Source organism: Phascolarctos cinereus, unplaced genomic scaffold (genome assembly GCF_003287225.1).
Source record: "Phascolarctos cinereus isolate Bilbo 61053 unplaced genomic scaffold, phaCin_HiC Scaffold_4;HRSCAF=312, whole genome shotgun sequence".
Classification (NCBI taxonomy): Eukaryota; Metazoa; Chordata; class Mammalia; order Diprotodontia; family Phascolarctidae; genus Phascolarctos; species Phascolarctos cinereus.
In genome coordinates, this window is record NW_027555847.1 from 661,455,847 (window position 1) to 661,473,307 (window position 17,461).

General features: G+C 46.5%; 1 protein-coding gene across 1 annotated transcript in view; it reads right to left on the minus strand.

Moving 5' to 3' along the window:
• LOC144456590 (adhesion G protein-coupled receptor E2-like) overlaps window positions 1-17,461 on the minus strand; it is a 52,045-nt gene that overhangs the window by 2,357 nt on the left and 32,227 nt on the right. Inside the window, exons 3-5 of the mRNA XM_078151813.1 lie at window positions 15,786-15,941; window positions 9,169-9,324; window positions 6-106 (exon numbers count right to left, since the gene is read on the minus strand). Of these exons, the coding sequence (XP_078007939.1) occupies window positions 6-106; window positions 9,169-9,324; window positions 15,786-15,941 (413 nt within the window). The remainder of the gene's footprint in view (window positions 1-5; window positions 107-9,168; window positions 9,325-15,785; window positions 15,942-17,461) is intronic.

Consider the following 17,461-nt stretch of genomic DNA (forward strand, 5'->3'; position numbering starts at 1 on the left):
AGTGCGTATCCAGGGTGACAGGCGCAGTGGTAACCTCCATTTGTATTAACACAGTCTGCATTCTGACCGCAAGAGGTACGAATGGGTGGTGCACATTCATTAACATCTGCAACACAAAAAGAACTGAATCATATAGATACACATTTGTACGTTTGAATATTTTCAACGTGGGAATTTTTTTCGTCTGACTACATTATACTATTTGTTACAGCGACTTTCTTTTCCATTGGAGTCGGAGGAATAGAAGAGAAATGCTTGCTGCTTGAAAAAAAGAAAACAAAAAGAAGAGAAAAAAAAGAAAAGATCAGTAAAAGAGTGGAAGGTGGTGAGCTCAGGGACGGTGTCAAGCCTCATCTCTGAATTCTACGTGAGAGATTCCTGTTGGCATATCAGTACAGATGAGTCTTTTCAGGCCTCTAACAGTAAAAGGGAAAAAAGATAGAGGATGGTAGGTTGAGGAGGTCAAGAGAGGGATTTCTGAGGATGGGGGAGCTCTGAGGAGCTGATGGCTAAGCAGAGGCTGAGGATTTGGAGGGGGAGGGTCAGGTCATGGTCTCCAGGGCCAGCTCCTGGAGAGAGGAGAGGGGATGAGATGGAGGGCACAAGTAAAGGGCTGGCTGTGGCAAGGAAAATTACTATCTCTTTTCCCAAAGTAGAGGAAAAGGAGAAGAGGTTGGGTCTGAGAGCTGAGGTATGATGTCCAGGAGGTGAGAGAGCTCTGGAAGATCAGCTTTCATCTTCTTAGTAAAGTAGGAGGCCTGGTCCTCTGCCGACACCCAAGGGGCCAGGGGTTCATGGCCCAGAGAATTTTCAGGAGATAGGGCAAGCTTTTGAACTGCCACATTGGAAGGGGAGAAGCTTTAGAAGTATTACAGAGATGAAATTGTGGACAAACAGAAGGATTAGCCAGAGTGAGGGAGAGGCCTGGGGAAGGATGGAGGGGGCCCGTATGAGGAGGCAAAGGGCAGTGGGCAGAGGTAGCCCATGCTGAGAGGGACATCTCTGCTCTCACCTCAGCAGAAAGAAGTTTTTATTGACTCCCAGGCTAGCCAAAGAATGCCTGCTACCTGACAGGGAGCCTGAGGTGGGTGTTTTAAGCTCTGGAGTTCTGAGTTAGAGGAGGATTTATGTCAATTGAGTGTCTACAGTAAAGTCTGGCACCAGAAGAATGAATTCCTAGGAGGAGAAGGCAACCAGGCTACCTAAGGGGAGGAAAAGTGGCCCAGATTGCAAATGGAACAGGGGGAAAGTTCTCTGAAAATCAGCAGTGGGATTGAAACCAGGAGTGGCTGCTGCACTGCCAGTCTGGTGAGATTGGAAGACGAGGAAGGAAGGAAGGAAGGAAGGAAGGAAGGAAGGAAGGAAGGAAGGAAGGAAGGAAGGAAGGAAGGAAGGAAGGAAGGAAGAAGGAAGAAAGAAAGAAAGAAAGAGCGAAAGAAAGAAAAGAAAAGAAAGAGAAAGAAAATAAAGAGTATAAAAAGATTACTATCTATCATGGAAGGCCCAGTCAAAATCAGGCAACAGGAATCTGGGCCTGATACAGGATCTGGAATCTAATGTTTAGAGCTGGGCGAACCATCCAAACCTCCTGCTTTTACAGAAGAAGAAAGGGAAACCCATAGTGGGGAAATGACTTTTTTAGGTTCATATGGCCAGTAAGTGTCAAAGATGGGATTTGATTTTCTCTCCTCTGATTCCAGAGCCAATGCTCTTCCCATTGGACCCCCTGGCCTCCCAGTGATGACATGAGTTTCCGCAGCAGCTGCTTACCACCTGCCTATGGATAAAAATTGTAATTATAGCATTTAGATAGTACTTTAGGGTTTATAAAGCACTTTACAAATATTATATCACTTTAATCCTCATGACAACCTGGGAGTTAGGTGTAGTTATGATCTGCATTTTACAGTTTACAAAACTGAGGCAGGGAGAGGTGAAGTGACTTGACCAGGGTCATGCAGCATCTGCTGTTTGATTTGAACTCAGGTCTTTCTGAATCTGAGTCCAGCGCTCTATCCTGTGTGCCCACTAGCTACCTCAAATCACAAGCTCTTTGGGCTTCATTTTCTTTGGATTTTAAATGTTTTACTAGTGCTCTTAGAGAGGCAAGGATATCGTAATGGACAGAGAGCTGTCCTTGGAGCCCAAAGACCTGGGTTCAAGTCCTGCCCCTGACACATGTTGGCTGTGTGATCCTGGGACAATCACTTAACTTCTCAGTGCTCTAAGCAGCTCTCTAAGATTATAAGTGGCTGTGTATTAAAAAGGTATAAAAGCAAATGTTTTGTAGATCAGGGAATCTCTGCTGAACCTCCTGCCTGGAGCACAGTCTCCTCAACCCTGCCTATGAAGATCCCCTTATGTTCAGTTCATTTCAACAAGCACTAATTGAGTGCCTACTGTGTGCCAGGCACTGAGGACAAAACCAGACCACTCTCCCTGTTCCCAAAGAGCTTACATTCTACTGGAATCCTCTTCGATTCTATTCTCCTTGCCTGAGTTCAAAGGCATCTCTATTTCTGTTCAAATTTTCCCATACATAGTTTTTGGCCTCTTTTTGGGGTATGGGGGTGGGGTAAGGGGTAGGGAAACAGCCTGCCTATCACAGTCTACTTTGTATTCTACTTATTTGTGCCATAGCCTTTCAAGTCGACTGTAAGCTCCTTAAAGGCAGAATCTGTGGTATTCTTCTTTGTATCTCTCTAATCCATACCTACACACAAGAATTTGGCCTGAGCACCCACACAGAAAAGACCAAGTGGATGAAGAATGTCTAATGCCCAGATAATGACCTGCAGTTGGATGGAAACCTATAGAGCATGCTCATGATCATGTATATAGAGACAGTACAGATAGAAAGTGAATTGGGCTAAAAATTCAGCAGAGGAGGATAGCAGGCTGGAGTTCAAGAAATGGCCAATGTATTCTAATGACCCCTGAAAAATAAAAGTCTATATTTTAATACCAGTATTCCACTGGTGTTAGTCTGTGAGGCATAGAAAATAATTGAGGTCCACACAGAGGATGCTAGAGAGGCCCACGAGGGTGTGAATCCCTGTATCCTATAACCAATGAGGAGCTCCAAAGAACAGAAGGAAAATTGTCATCAGGGAAACACATGATAGAAAATAGATGGTCAGGGAACGTGAAGAGGGTGAGGGAAGTCAGGGGAACTGGTCCAAGTGCTCAATTAGAGTTACAGAAGAAGCTGGAGGAAGGCTCCTTGTGGCAAAGGGAAATAGACAGTCAGGATAATAACAGCCCTTGTTTCTGTGGCACCTTCAGGTTACAAAGCCTTGCTTTGCCACACCCTTGGGAGGTGGGCTGGGAGTTCTATCGGTGAGCCCCCTGAGCCTCACAGGGGGTCAGTGACTTGCCCGTGGCCCCAAAGTAGGCAAGGCCAGTGCATCAGACCCGGGGGTTCTATTCTGAAGGTGACTGTTCTTCCCACCAGATAGATACAGGGCTGCCTCGGTGCTCACAGGGTTTCCAAGACTTCAGGAAATCTAGCTAGTGCTGCCCATATTCTGTTCCATACAGCACTTGTTTCTGAACTTCTTCTAGCTCAGAGGTTCCTGGTTCTAACCCAGCCATAGTTTCTGGACAGCAGCCGAAGTTCCCCTCGGGTGGGCCTGCCCTGGTTTCCTGGGTTCTGACTTCTGGGGGAAGCATCACCCCTTCCCCATCCAAGGTACTTCTTGCCTTGGCCCTGATCCTTGGCTGGCTCACCTAGGGGGCTTCTCATAGTCACACTTAGTTCTCCAGTCCTCTCCCCCAGGAGTCTCACAGGGTTGTGGGTCCTCCTGTTCCCTAGAGACATGCATCCCTATGCACTCAAACTGGTTCTCCCTGCTTTTAATAAAGCCTGGTTTGATGTGCACACAGAGTTCCCGATTGTGTTCTCACAGATTCCATTTGGTTCACAGATTGATTTGTTCTGACATTCATTTTTATCTCCAAAAAGAAGATGTAAGGGGTGATTAACAACCCTAGTTTGGACACACCAGAGACCTAGGTAGGGCTTCTAAACTCCCTGGCATCTCTTGCCCCGTCTGCCTGCTGGGGAGGATGGGGGGCTGGACAGGAAAGCAAGCCTCCAGATCTCTCCATTCAGTCTCCATATAACTCCCTGGCCTGGGGCTTCTGAGACAATGATCTCAGTAAAACTCATTTCCTTCTTTTCCCTTCTTTGGGTGAGATTGGCCCAAGCAGCACCCTTGCCTCCCCCAACTCCTTTTATTATAAAATCATAGATCTGGGAGGAAAGTTAGAGGTCATGTAGTCCATCACCAATATGTTACAGATGAGGAAACTGAGGCCCAGAGAGGTATAGAGACCTGGGCAAGGTATTAAGCATCACAGGTGGGGTTTGAACCCCAACCCTGACTACAGAGTCAGTGCTGTTGCCACATTTCCACACCGGCTCTCAGTCATCTTGTGAAGTCCTCCACCAGCTAATTACTACATCCTAGTCTTACCTTGGCTAAGTCACAAGGTCTTTGAGATGCAACCTCTTAGTTTTTTAAATTTTCTGATGCTCTTTTCTTTTAAAAAGCAAAACAAAACACGACTGCCACTTCCCAAGGATGGCCTCCCCTTCTCCCCCACCCCCACCCCACATCCCCATTTTGTAACAAATATATACAGCCAAGGAAAACAAAATGATGAATTGTGGCTTTCAGTTTCCTCTTCTGTCAAAACCATGGGTTGTTCTAAATGCCTTCTAGGTCCCTTCCAGAGCTGGATCTATGATACTATTCTTAACTGGGCTTCATTTTTATGTTAAGAGTCATAGGCAGATATTTCTGAGTAATAGGAGGGGATAAGGGGAGAAAACACCACCACCACCACCCTCACACACATACACACACACACACAGACACACACACATACACACACACACACACACACACACATACACACACACACACACACACACACACTACCACATTTATTTACTCTACATTCTGCATTGGCAGAGAGCTAAGCTATGCTAGACCTGAGCTCCTCCTCATCTCTGGGAGAAGATGAGAGAGTTTCCATTTCAGATGTCATCGGGCTCAGTGACTTCTAATAAGAGCTAACATTCCCATTGTACCTACTATGTGCTAGGCACCATGCTAAGAGCTTTACCGACATTATTTTATTTGATCCTCACAACAACCTTCAGAGGTAGGTGCTATTATTATTACAGTTGAGGAAACTGAGGTTAAGTGACTTGTCCAAGGTCAGCAAGCTACTAAGTGTCTGAGGCTGGATCTGAACTCAGGTCTTCCTGATTCCCAGACCAGCACTATATCCACGGTACCACCTAAATGACTTTATCCCAAACCAGGCAAATACATCCATTCTAAAAGGCCTCCTCCACCCTCCTTGGCCTCTGTGGCTAGCTCAGGATGGGGGAGGTGAAGCTAGGCACCTGGGACTGGGAGGAGCAGGAAGGGGCAGAAGGTTTTTTTTTTTAATTTATAGGATTTAGGAATAAAAGTTGTGTAGAGCAGGAAAACTATTCTGCCATGAGCCGTGGTTGGGAAACCCTGCTTGTCCATTCCATCTTGTCATCCTGTGATTTATTCAGTTCTTCAATTTTGTCCAACTCTTCATGACCCCATTTGTGGTTTTCTTGGCAAAGATACCTGACTGGTTTGCCATTTCCTTCTGCAGCCTATTTGACAGATGAGAAAACTGAGGCAAACAGAGTTAAGTGACTTGCCCAGGGACACACAGCTACTAAGTGTCTGAGGCTGGACTTGAATTCAGGAAGAGTCTTGATGACTTCAGGCCCAGTACTCTGTGCACTATGGCGCCACCTGGTGGCAGAGCATTGTTAGGAGATTATCTTTATAAAGCAGTTCACATTATGCCGATGTAAATGCTCATTCTCTTCCTTCTCCCTCCCTCCCCAGCCTTGCGCAGGGGGATGGGTGTTCTATAAATGAGCAATCTGAGGCTCCGAAGTGGTAAGTGACTTGTCCATGGTCTCATAGCAGGGAGTGCCAGTGGGTGCTGTCCGAAGGCCACTGCTGCTGCCTCAGTGCCCACACGCTCCAGGGTGTTCGGTTGGCATTGCCCACATTCCGTTCCCCACAGTGCTTGGGCCCACACTTCCTCTCCCAGATCAGAGGTTCCTGGTTTAGTTCTTCACAGCTGACTTCCTGTGAGATGCTCTGGACCGCAGCCCAAATTCCCCCTAGGTGGCTCTGCCCCAGCCCTCTTGGCTCTGACTTCAGGGAGAAGCATCACCTTCCCCACACAAGCTTGCTCCCTGCCTTATCCCCTGATCCTTGGCTGGCTCACCCAGGGGGCTTCTCACAGACACACTGAGGGGCTGAGCTCATCCCCTGCGAGTCCCTGGGCTGGCTCCTAGAGTGGATACAACACAGACCCAGGTGGGGCTTCCGGACACTGTCGTCTCTTGCCACTCTCTAGCTCCTGAAGACGATGGAACTGGGCTGGACAGAAACATGCCAAGCCCCTGGAGCCTCCAGAGCTTTCTGCTAAGTCTCTGCTATCCTCCTTGGCCTGGGCCTCCCTAGCAATGATCCCAGTGATATTTATTTCTTTCTCTTCCCCTCTTTGGGTGAAATTGACCCAGGAAGAAAATCTCCTTTTTACTACAGGTTCCTAGAACCGAACAGCTAGGTGGCTCAGGGGATAGAGTGCTAGGTCTGGAGTCAGCAAGCCTCATCTTCCTCAGTTCAAATCCAGCCTTAGACACTTACTAGCCATGTGAACCTGGGCAAGTCACTTAACCCTTGCTTGCTTTATTTTCTTCATCTGTCATATGGGCTGAATTAAATGGTAAATTACTCCACTATTTCTGCCAAGAAAACCCCAAAGGGGGTCACAGAGAGTCAGACATGACTGAAACAACTGAACAAAAGGAGCTGGTAGAGAACCTAGAAGTCATCTGGTCCAACACCAAATGAGGAAACTGAGGCCCAGAGAGGTTGTGATCTAAGGCCATAAAGCTAGTTAGTGTCATTGAATTTGGAGGTGAAGGTATAAGACTTCTATTCCCTCTCATATTTAAAATAGAAGTTTCTTGAGGGCAGGGGATAGTCTATCATTTTTTCTTTTTCTTTCTTTCTTTCTTTCTTTTTTTTTTGTATTTTTATCACCAACATTTAGCGAATTGCTGGGTGCATAGTAAATGCTTCATAAATGCCTTCTCTTTCATGTTATCTGAGGGGACCTTCAGGCTTCTCTCTAGTGACCCAGATGTTCTGCCCCCCTCATGGGTCAAGCACAGCTCTGTGTGGTCTTAGACTGGCTCAACCATCTGGTGAGCAGGAAGGCCCCATCTGCTATCTGGCCATTCCCTACAACCTCTGCCCCATTGGGGGCAGACCATCCCCTTTGCCTTTGATAGAATCTAATTATCCAAAAAAATTAGGAAATACCAGAGCCTCCAGACATAGGAGAGAGAACAAATGTCTGTCTTTCATTGAAGCCAGCTGCTGGCTTGGTGTGAGGGGCAGGGAGAGGATGCTGAAAGCAGGAAGGACACGGCCCTCCATGGATCTTCTCAGCCCCATCTCCCTGGGGCAGTGGGACCTGTGAGCATCTACCTCCCTGTGATGCTGCATCAAAATGTGGCACAGAGATTCCTGCCAGCCTCAGTAAACCACCTGGTTCTCAAGCTGACCTCTGAAAGCATCTGTTAACAACATAAGATCATCAGGTTCCTGATCTGTATAAGGACAGAAATTGGAGGAGACATTGGCCAAGGCCTGTGCTTTCCTCTGTGCATTCCTGAGGTGTAATTTCTAGTGTCCTTGGTGTCTCCCCTAAAGGGTGTTGTCAGGGGAAAGGCCTGCATAAAGGCTTCACAACTCCTTTCCAGAGTCAACTTTCAGCACATTTCCTCCAAGAAATGGAGTAATTTCATCTCCCATCCCTAAACATCTATATTAGTAGGAAGAGAAGTATGGCAGATGAAAACCAGAGAGAGGTCTGTTCAGCAGCTGCTGGAGAAGGGAGGCTTGGACCTGGGTAAGGACCTTGGAAACAGTGAGGGAGGAGGCCAACAGAGGCAGGCTTCTGCACCTCCTGGGATCTCACTTTCCTCATCAGAGGATCAAAGATATTTCTAGTATCTCCCTCAGTCAGTCAGTCCACAAGCATTTATGGAGAACTTCCTGTGTGCCAGGCACTGTGCTAGGCACATTGGGGGTACAAAGAAAGGCAAAAGCTCAGTCTCTGCACTGGAAGATGTGCTTATATTCTGATGGAGGAGACAACATGCGAGCAGCTGTGTATAGACAAGACATGTGCAACGTAAATGGGTGGTAAAATCAGACAGAAAGGAGGGCTTTGTAAACCTGAACAGCTGTGGAAATCCAGCTATTAATTCTGATGATCCCTCCTCCCTTCAGGCTGGAGGCCCCTGGAGGCCTCTCAGGCTGAGCCAAGAGGGAGTCTTACCCAGGATGGAGCAGAAGGGGATGGGCAGAGAAAGAAAGGACACAAGAAAGGAAAAGAAATGGCCCATGTAATGGGGGCAGGGGGAAGGTAAAGCCTATTGGATAAGAGAGGGAATGTGGCAGAGTGGAGGGAGAGCTAGGCTGAGAGTTCAGAAGATCTGGGTTCAAGTTTCCCTTCAGACACATGCTGGCTCCATGAGTCTTCAAGGCCCCCAGCCTCTCAGTGCCTCAGACACCTCCCTTTGAGAGTAAAGTTAGCAGGGCATTGATAGAGAGAAATCACTATCTAGTCCCCTGCAAAATATGCCTGCTCCCTCTGACCACTCCATATTGGGTCCCATGAGGCAGCATTGCCAGGGAGGTCAGACTTCTGTGGCCTCAATTTCTTCTTCTGGGTAATAGCCTGGAGGGAGATTTGAATCTCCCAGCCCTAAGCCCAGGTGTGGCCACAGCCCTTGGATGAGGTTTCCTGAGGGGGCCTGAGCTGGGATGGACAGAATAGGGAAAGGGGAGAGTTTCCAGGATTTAGAGGTGGCCCCTTCAGTGAGGAGCTAAGGGCACTGAACAGAGAGAGTCAGAGTGAGGGAGGGGCCTGAGGAAGGAGGGAGGGGCCCATATGAGGAGGCAAAGGGCCCTGGGCAGAGGTGGCCCACGCAGGGAGGAACTTCTCTGCTCTCAGCTCAGCAGAAAGAGCTGTTCATTGACTCCCAGGCTAACCAAAGAATGCCAGAGAGGTTTGTACCTTGACAGTTGTTCATGGCGGCATTTCGGAATGTCTTCTCCCCTGAAGGAAGTGCATATCCAGGGTTACAGGAGCAGTGAAAAGTTCCCTTCTTATTAACACAGACTGCATTCTGACCGCAAGAGATACTAATGGGTGGTGCACATTCATCAACATCTGAAACATAAGAATGAAAAGAAATGAAACAAACATATTTGCACATGGCCAATGTGGGAATTAGTTTCATCTGACTGCAGTATGGTATTTGTTACTGGGGCTTTCTTTTTCATAATCTTTTCCAAGAGGGTTGGGAGGAAAAGGAAAGAAATACTTGTTGGTAGAAAAAAAAAAAGAAAAGGGAAGAGAAGAAAAAAGAAATGATCAGCAAGGTAGTGGAAGGGTTGGCAGCTCAGGTACAGTGTTAAAGCTTATCTCAGAACTCTGGGAGATTACTGCTAGCATGTAAGTGCAGACAACTCTTTTCAGGATTCTGACAATAAAAGGGAGAAAAGATAGAGGATAGTAACTTGAGGAGGCCAAGAGAGGGATTTCTGAGGATGGGGGAGGTCTGAGGAGCCGATGGCTAAGGAGAGGCTGAGGATTTGGAGGGGGAGGGTCAGGTCATGGTCTCCAGAGTCAGCTTCTAGAGAGATGAGAGGGGATGAGATGGAGGGCACAAGTAAACGGGCTGGCCTTCCAAAGAAAAGTGCCATCTCTTCCCCCAAAACAGAGGAACAGGAGAAGAGGATGATCTGGGAGGTAGGATGTCCAGGAGGTGAGGGAGCTCTGGAAGGGCCCTGATGTTCTCAGGAGAGTAGGAGGCCAAGTCCTCTACTGAGACCCCAGGAGGCAGGGGTCATGGCCATGAGAGTTTTATGGAGTGAAGGCAAGGTTTTGAACTGCCACATTGGAAGGGTAGAAACTTTAGAAGTATTACAGAGAAAAAATTGTGGACAAATAAAAAGATTAGCTGGGTGGGATGCCCTGTAATTCCTGTTAGCTGAGAGGGAGCCTGAGATGGATCTCTTAAGCTCTGGAGTTCTGAGCTACAGGAGGGTTAAAGTCAATTCAGTGTCTACACTAAGTCTGGCACCAAAATGATGAGTTCCTATGAGGGGAGGGCTTCCAGGCTACCTAGGGGTGGGAAAACTGGCCATGGCTGGAAATGGAACAGGGGAAAATTTCCCTGCCAATAAATCAATAGTGGGCTTAGGATGATGAGCGGCTAATGTATTTCCACCTTGGAGAGACTGGGAGACCAAGTTAAAAAGAAATTAAAATTAAAAAAAAAAGAAAGAAAGAAGGAAGGAAAGAAAGAAAAAAAAGAAATCAAATTAAAAGATAGAATAAAAGGATTATTGTCTAACAAGAAAAGCCTAACTAAAATCAGGCAACAGGAATTTGTATCTGATCCAGGATATAGGATCTCATGTTTAGAGCTAGGGGACCATCCCAACCTCCTCCTTTTACAGATAAAGAAAGGGAAGCCCATAGTGGTAGAGTGGCTTGTCCAGGTTCACACAGCCAGTTAGTATCAAAGGTGGAATTTGATTCTCTCTCTTCTGACTCCAGAGCCAATGCTCTTCCCATTGTACTCCCTGGTCTCTCAGTGATAATACGACTTTCTTCAGCAGCTACTTATAACCTTCCTATGGATAGATTATAATTATAGCTTGCATTTCAGTAGTATTTTCAGGTTTACAAAGTACTTTATAAATATTACCTCATTTGATCCTCACAACACCCTGAGAGGTAGCTGATGTTATTCTCTCCATTTTCCAATTCATGGAACTGAGGCAGGCAGAGGTTAAGTGATGTGCCCAGGGTCACACAGCATCTGCTGTTAGATTTGAACTAGGTCTTTCTGACTTCAGGTCCAATGCTCTATCCACTGTGCCCACTAGCTACCTCAAAGCACAAGTTCTTCAGGCTTCACTTTCTTTGGATTTCAAATGTTTTGCTGGTGTTCTTAGAGAGTCAAGGATTTTGTAGTGGAAAGGGAGCTGACCTTGGAACCAGAAGTCATGTGTGATCCTGGGAAATTCACTTAACTTCTCAGTGCTCTAAGCAGCTCTAAGACTATGAGAGGCTGTAGAGTAAAATTGTATGAGAGTAAATGTTCTGTAGAGTAGGAAAATCATTCTCCCATGAGGCATGGTTGGGAAACCCTGCTCCTTTTTTTTCATCCTGTCATCTCCTGCCTGTCCCAGGCTGTCCCTGCCTGTTAGCATCTTCTTTGGTTCAGTTGAATTAAAAAAGAACATAAATTTAGTGCCTACTGTATGCCAAGCATTGGGTATATGAGGATAAAACCAAAACAGTCTCCCTGTCCACAAAGAGCTTACATTCTATTGGAATCCTCCACTTTGCCTTAGTTCAAAGGAATCTCTCTTACTGTTCAAATTTTCCCATACATGCTTTTGTCCTTTTTTTTTGGGGGGGGGTGCCTATCACTGTCTACTTTGTACTCTACTTATTTGTGTTGTATACTTTCTCTTCCATTATAAGGTCCTTTAAGGCAGGGTCTGTGGCATTTTCTTTGACTCTCCCCAATCCATAGCCACTCAAAAGAGTTTGACCTAACCATCCAAACAGGAAAGGCCAAGTGGATAAAGAATGTCTACAGCCCACATTATGACCTGCAGGTGGATGGAAGAACTATTGAGCATGCTTATCATCCTGTAAAAATTAGAGATACACTGTACAGATAGAAAGTGAATTGTGTTCAAAATTAAGGGAAGGAGGATAGAATGCTGGAGTTCAAGAAATTACCAATCTCTTCTAATGACCCCTAAAAAATGAAGGTCTTTATTTTCAATACCAATATTCTATTGGTGTTACTGTCTGATTGTGAGACATAGAATATAACTGAGGTTTACACAGAGGGCGCTAGAGAGGCCCAAGGTGATGTGACCCTCTGGTATGCTGTAATCAATGAGGAGCTCCAAAGAATTAAAGGAAAACTGTCATCAGGGAAATGCATGATAGGAAAAAGATGGTCACGGGATATGAAAAAGATGAGGGAAGTCAGGAGAACCAGTCCAAGTGCTTCATCAGAGTTACAGAAGAATCATGGAGAAAGGTCCATTGGGTGGACTCCCTGTGGCAAAGGGAAATCGCACAGCCAGGATAATAACAACAGCTTCTATGGCACCTTAAGGTTACAAAGCCTTGCTTTACCACAAGAGGTGGGCTAGGAGTTCTATAGATGGGCCCCCTGAGCCTCAGAGGGGGTCAGTGACTTTCCCATGGCCTCAATGTAGGCAGGGCCAGTGCATTAGACCCAGAGGTCCTATTCTGAAGGTGACTGTTCTTCCCACCAGATGGACATGTGGCTCTCTCAGTGCTCACAGCGTCTCTAAGGCTTCAGGGCATCTAGCTAGTGCTGCCATGTTCTGCTCTATAGAGCATTTGGTTCTAAACTTCTTCCAGCTCAGAGGTTCCTGGTTCTAACCTAGCCATAGTCTCTGAAAAGCAGCCCAAATTCCCCGAGTAGCTCTGCCCCAGCTCTCTTGGCTCTGACTTCTGGAGGAAGCATCGCCACTTCCCCATACTAGCTGCTCCCTCTTTTGGCTTTGATCCTTGGCTGGCTCACTCAGGGGGCTTCTCATAGACACACTAAGGGCCTCAGTTCATCCCCTGGGAGTCCCTGAGCTGCCTCCTTCTGGGGCTTATCTATGCAGCCCTGAAACTAGTCCTCACTACTCTTGGCAAAGCCTGGTTCGCATTTTCACATATAGCTTTCAGGCTTATTTAGACAGAATCCACCAGGTGCACAGAATGACCTGTTGTGCTAACACTCAACCATGTAAGAGGAAGGGAGAGGGGATGAAGAACAACAACAGTTTGGACACAACAGAGACCCAGGTGGGGCTTCCAGACACTCTGGTATCTCTTGCCACTCTCTTGTTCCTGAAGAGGATGGAACTGGGCTGGACAGAAACATGTCAAGCCCCTGGAGCCTCCGGAGCTTTCTGTTAAGTCTGTTTCCCTCCTTGGCTGGGCATCCTGAAGCAATCATCTCAGTGATGTTAATTTCCTTCTCTTCCCTTCTTTGGGTGAAATTGACCCAGGAAGCTAATTTCTCTTTTATTATAGGTTCCCAGAGCTGGGAACTTAGGTGGCTTAGTGAATAGAGTGCTCAGTCTGGAGTCAGCAAGCCTCATCTTCCAGAGTTCAAATCCATCCTCAGACACTTGCTAGCTGTGTGACCCTGGGCAAGTCACTTAATTCTGCTTGCCTCAGTTCCTCATCTGTAAAATGGTAAACCGCTACACTATGTCTGCAAAAAAAACCCCAAAGGATTTCACAAAGAAGCAGACACAATTGAACAAGAGAAGTTGGTAGGGAACCTAGAAGTCATCTGATTCAACATTGAAATGAGGAAACTGAGGCCCAGAGAGGTTAAGTGATCTAAGGCCATGAAACTAGTTGTTCATTGAATTTAGAGTTTAAAGCCACAGACTTCTATTCCCTCTCAGGATTAAAACAGAAGTTTCTTGAGGGCAGGGAAAAATCACTCATTTTTTCCTTTTCTTTTTTCTTTCTTTTATTTTCCTTTTTTTTCTTTTTTTTCTTTTTTTTTTTTGTATTTTTATCACCAACATTTAACAAATTGCTGGGTGCATAGTAAATGCTTCATAAATGCCTTCTCTATCATGTTGGCTGAGGGGTCCCTCAGGTTTCTCCTTAGTGACCCAGATGTTCTGCCACCTTGATGAGGGTGAAGCATGGCTCTGTGTGGTCTTAGGCTCATTCATCTGGGGAGGAGGGAGGCCCTATCTCACGTCTTGTCATTCCTTGAATCCCTGTCGTATTGGTTGAGACCAATCCCTTTGCCTTGGACAGCTTATTACTATCCAAATAAACTAGGAAATCCAGAGCCTCCAGACCTAGGACAGAGAGTGGATATCTGCTTTTCAGTGAAGTCAGCTTCTGGTTTGGTGTGAGGGGCAGGGAGTGGAATGTTGGGAGCAGGAAGGACAGGGCCCTCCGTGGATCTTCTCAGCTCCTCCTCCCTGGGGCAATGGGACCTGTGAGCGTCTATCTCCCTGTGATGCTGTATCAAAATGTGGTCCAGAGATTCCTGTCAGCCTCAATAAACCACCTGAGCCTCAAGCTGACCTCTGAAAGCATCTGTCAACAATAAAAGGTCATCAGGTTCCTGATCTGTACAAGGACAGGAATTGGAGGAAACATTGGCCAAGGCTCGTGCTTTCATCTGAGCTGGAATTTCTAGTTTCTTTGGTGTCTCCACCAAAGGCTATTGTCAGGGCAAAGGCCTGCATAAAAGCATCACAACTCCTTTCCAGAGTCAACTTCTAGTACATTTCCTCCAAGAAATGAGCTAAATTCATCTCCTATCCCTAAACATCTATATTGGTAGGAAAAAGAAATATGGCAGATGGAAACCAGAGGGGTGCTGGTCAGCTCAGCAGCTGCTGAAGGACAGAGGTTTGGGCCTGGGCAGGGACCTGGCACACAGTTGAGGAAGGGGGCCCATACAGGCAGGCTTCTGTACCTCCTGGGACCTCACTTTCCTCATCAGAGGATGAAAAATACCTCTAGTATCTCCCTCAGTCAGTCAGTCTACAAGCATTTATGCAGTACTTCCTATGTGCCAGGCACTGTGCTAGGCATACTGGGAGCACAAAGAAAGGTAAAAACTCAGTCTCCACACTGGAAGATGTGCTTACAGTCTAACGGAGGACACAAGATGCAAAGAGCTGTGTATAGACAAAACACGTGCAGCGTCAATGGGAGGTAAAATCAGAGAGAAAGGAGGGCTTTGTAAACCTGAAGGGCTGTGGAAGTCCAGCTACTAATTCTGATGATCCCTCCTCCCATCAGGCTGGTGGTCCCTGTTGGTCTCTGAGGCTGAGCCAAGAGGGAGTACTACCCAGGATGGAGCAGATGGGGGTGGTGAGAGAAAGAAAGGACACAAGAAAAGAAAAGAAATGGCCCATGCAATGGGGGCAGGGGGAAATGAAAGCCTATTGGACAAGAGAGGGAATGTAGCAGAGTGGAGAGAGAGCTAGGCTCAGAATTAGGAAGATCTGGGTTCAAGTTTCCCCTCAGACACATACTGGCTTCATGAGTTTTCAAGGCCCCCAGCCTCTCAGTGCCTCAGACACCTCCCTCCGAGAGTACAGTTAGCAGGGCTTTGGTGGAGACATCACTATCTAGTCCCTTCCAAAATATCCTTCCTCCCTGTGACTCCTAAATATTGAGTCCCACAAGTCAGCACTGCCAGGCAGGTCAGACTCCTGTGGCCTCAATTCCTTGTTCTGGGTAATAGCCTGGCAAGAGATTTGGACCTCCCAGCCCAGAGCCAAGGTCTGGCCACTGCACTTGGATGAGGTTTCCTGAGGGGACCTGAGGTGAGATGGACAGAATAGGGAAAAGGGGAGAGTTCCCAGGATTTAGAGGTGGCCCCTGTAGTGAGAGGCTAAGGGCACTGAACTGAGAGAGACAGAGTGAGGGAGGGGCCTGGGGAAGGAGGGAGGGGGCCATATGAGGAGGCAAAGGGCCCTGGGCAGTGGTGGTCCATGCAGGGAGGGACTTCTGTTTCTCAGCTCAGCAGAAAGAGCTCTTCATTGAGTCCCAGGCTAGCCAAAGAATGCCAGAGAGGTTTGTACCTTGACAGTTGTTCATGGTGGCATTTGGGAATGTCTCCTCCCCAGAAGGAAGCATATATCCAGGGTTACAGGAACACTGGTAAATTCCACCTTTAGTAACACATTCTGCATTCTCACCACAATTGACTGGAAAGGGTCGTTGACATTCATAAACATCTGCAACGTGACAAAAGAAAAGAAAAGGAAAAAAATGAAATGAATCACATCTATCTATACATGGCCAATGTGGGAATTTGTTTCATCTGACTATGGTATGCTATTTGTTCCAAGGGCTGTGGGAGGAAAAGGAAAGAAATGCTTATTGATTGAAAAAAGAAAAGGGAAGACGAGAAAGGATAAAAAGGCAATGGAAGAAGGTGGGCTCAATGACAGTGTCAAGTCTCATCTCTGAATTCTGCCTGGGAGATTCCTGCTGGCACATTAGTATAGAAAACTTTTTTCAGGATTCTGACAATAAAAGGGAGAAAAGATAGAGGACAGTAACTTGAGGAGGCCAAGAGAGGGATTTCTGAGGATGGGGGAGATCTGAGGAGCTGATGGCTAAGGAGAGGCTGAGGATTTGGAGGGGGAGGGTCAGGTCATGGTCTCCAGGGCCAGCTCCTGGAGAGAGGAGAGGGGATAAGATGGAGGGCACAGGTAAAGGGGCTGGTTGTGGCAAGGAAAAGAGCTGTGTCTTCTGCAGAAACAGAGGAACAGGAGAAGAGAATGATCTGGGAGGTATGATGTCCAGGAGGTGAGGGAGTTTTGGAAGGGCAGACTTGATCTTCTCAGTAGAGTAAGAGGCTTCATAACAACTTGGGAGTTAGGTGCTATTATTATCCCCATTTTACAATTTGTGAAACTCAGGCCAGCAGAAGTTAAGTGATTTGCCCAGGGTCATGCAACATTTGAGGTTGGATTTGAATTCAGTTCCTTCTGATTCCAGGTCTGGTGCTCTATCCACTGTGCCCACTAGCAACCTCAAGCACAAATTCTTTGGGCTTCATTCCCTTTAGATTTTAAATGTTTTACTAGCGCTGTTAGAGAAGCAAAGACATTACAGAGGACAGAGAGCTGGTCTTGGAGCCAAAAGACTCAAGTTCAAGTCACGCCCCTGGCACATGTTGGCTGTGTGATTATGGAAAAATCGCTTAACTTTTCAGTGCTCTAAGCAGTTCTCTAAGAATATAAGTGACCACATATTTAAAATTTATAGTAGTAAATATTTTGTAGAGTGGGAAAAGAATTCTGCCATGACCCATGGTTGGGAAGCCTTGCTTCTCTTTCTCAACCTGTCATCCCCTGCCTCTATGCATTTACCCAGGCTGTACCTCCTGCACCTAAGTCTGCAGTAGAATAACTGGGTTAGGATTCCCAGACCAAAGAGGAGGAAGCAGTTCGGTCATTCCAAAACTCTAGAGTTTCTCAGCAGGCTAACAGTGACAAAGTCCAACCACAGCCTACAGAAATTCTCAAAGGGGAAAAATATACTATTAATGAAATAGACTATTTCAAAGTATTCCTGATGAAAATATCAGCCAAGTAGATTATTTGACATACAAACACAAGAATCAAGAGATGCATAAAAAGTAAGCATGACAAGAAATCATAAGTAACTAAACAAGGTTGAATTGTTTAAATTCTTGTTTGGGAGATGATTCATGTGGCTCCTCAGAACTTTATCGTGACCAAGAGTC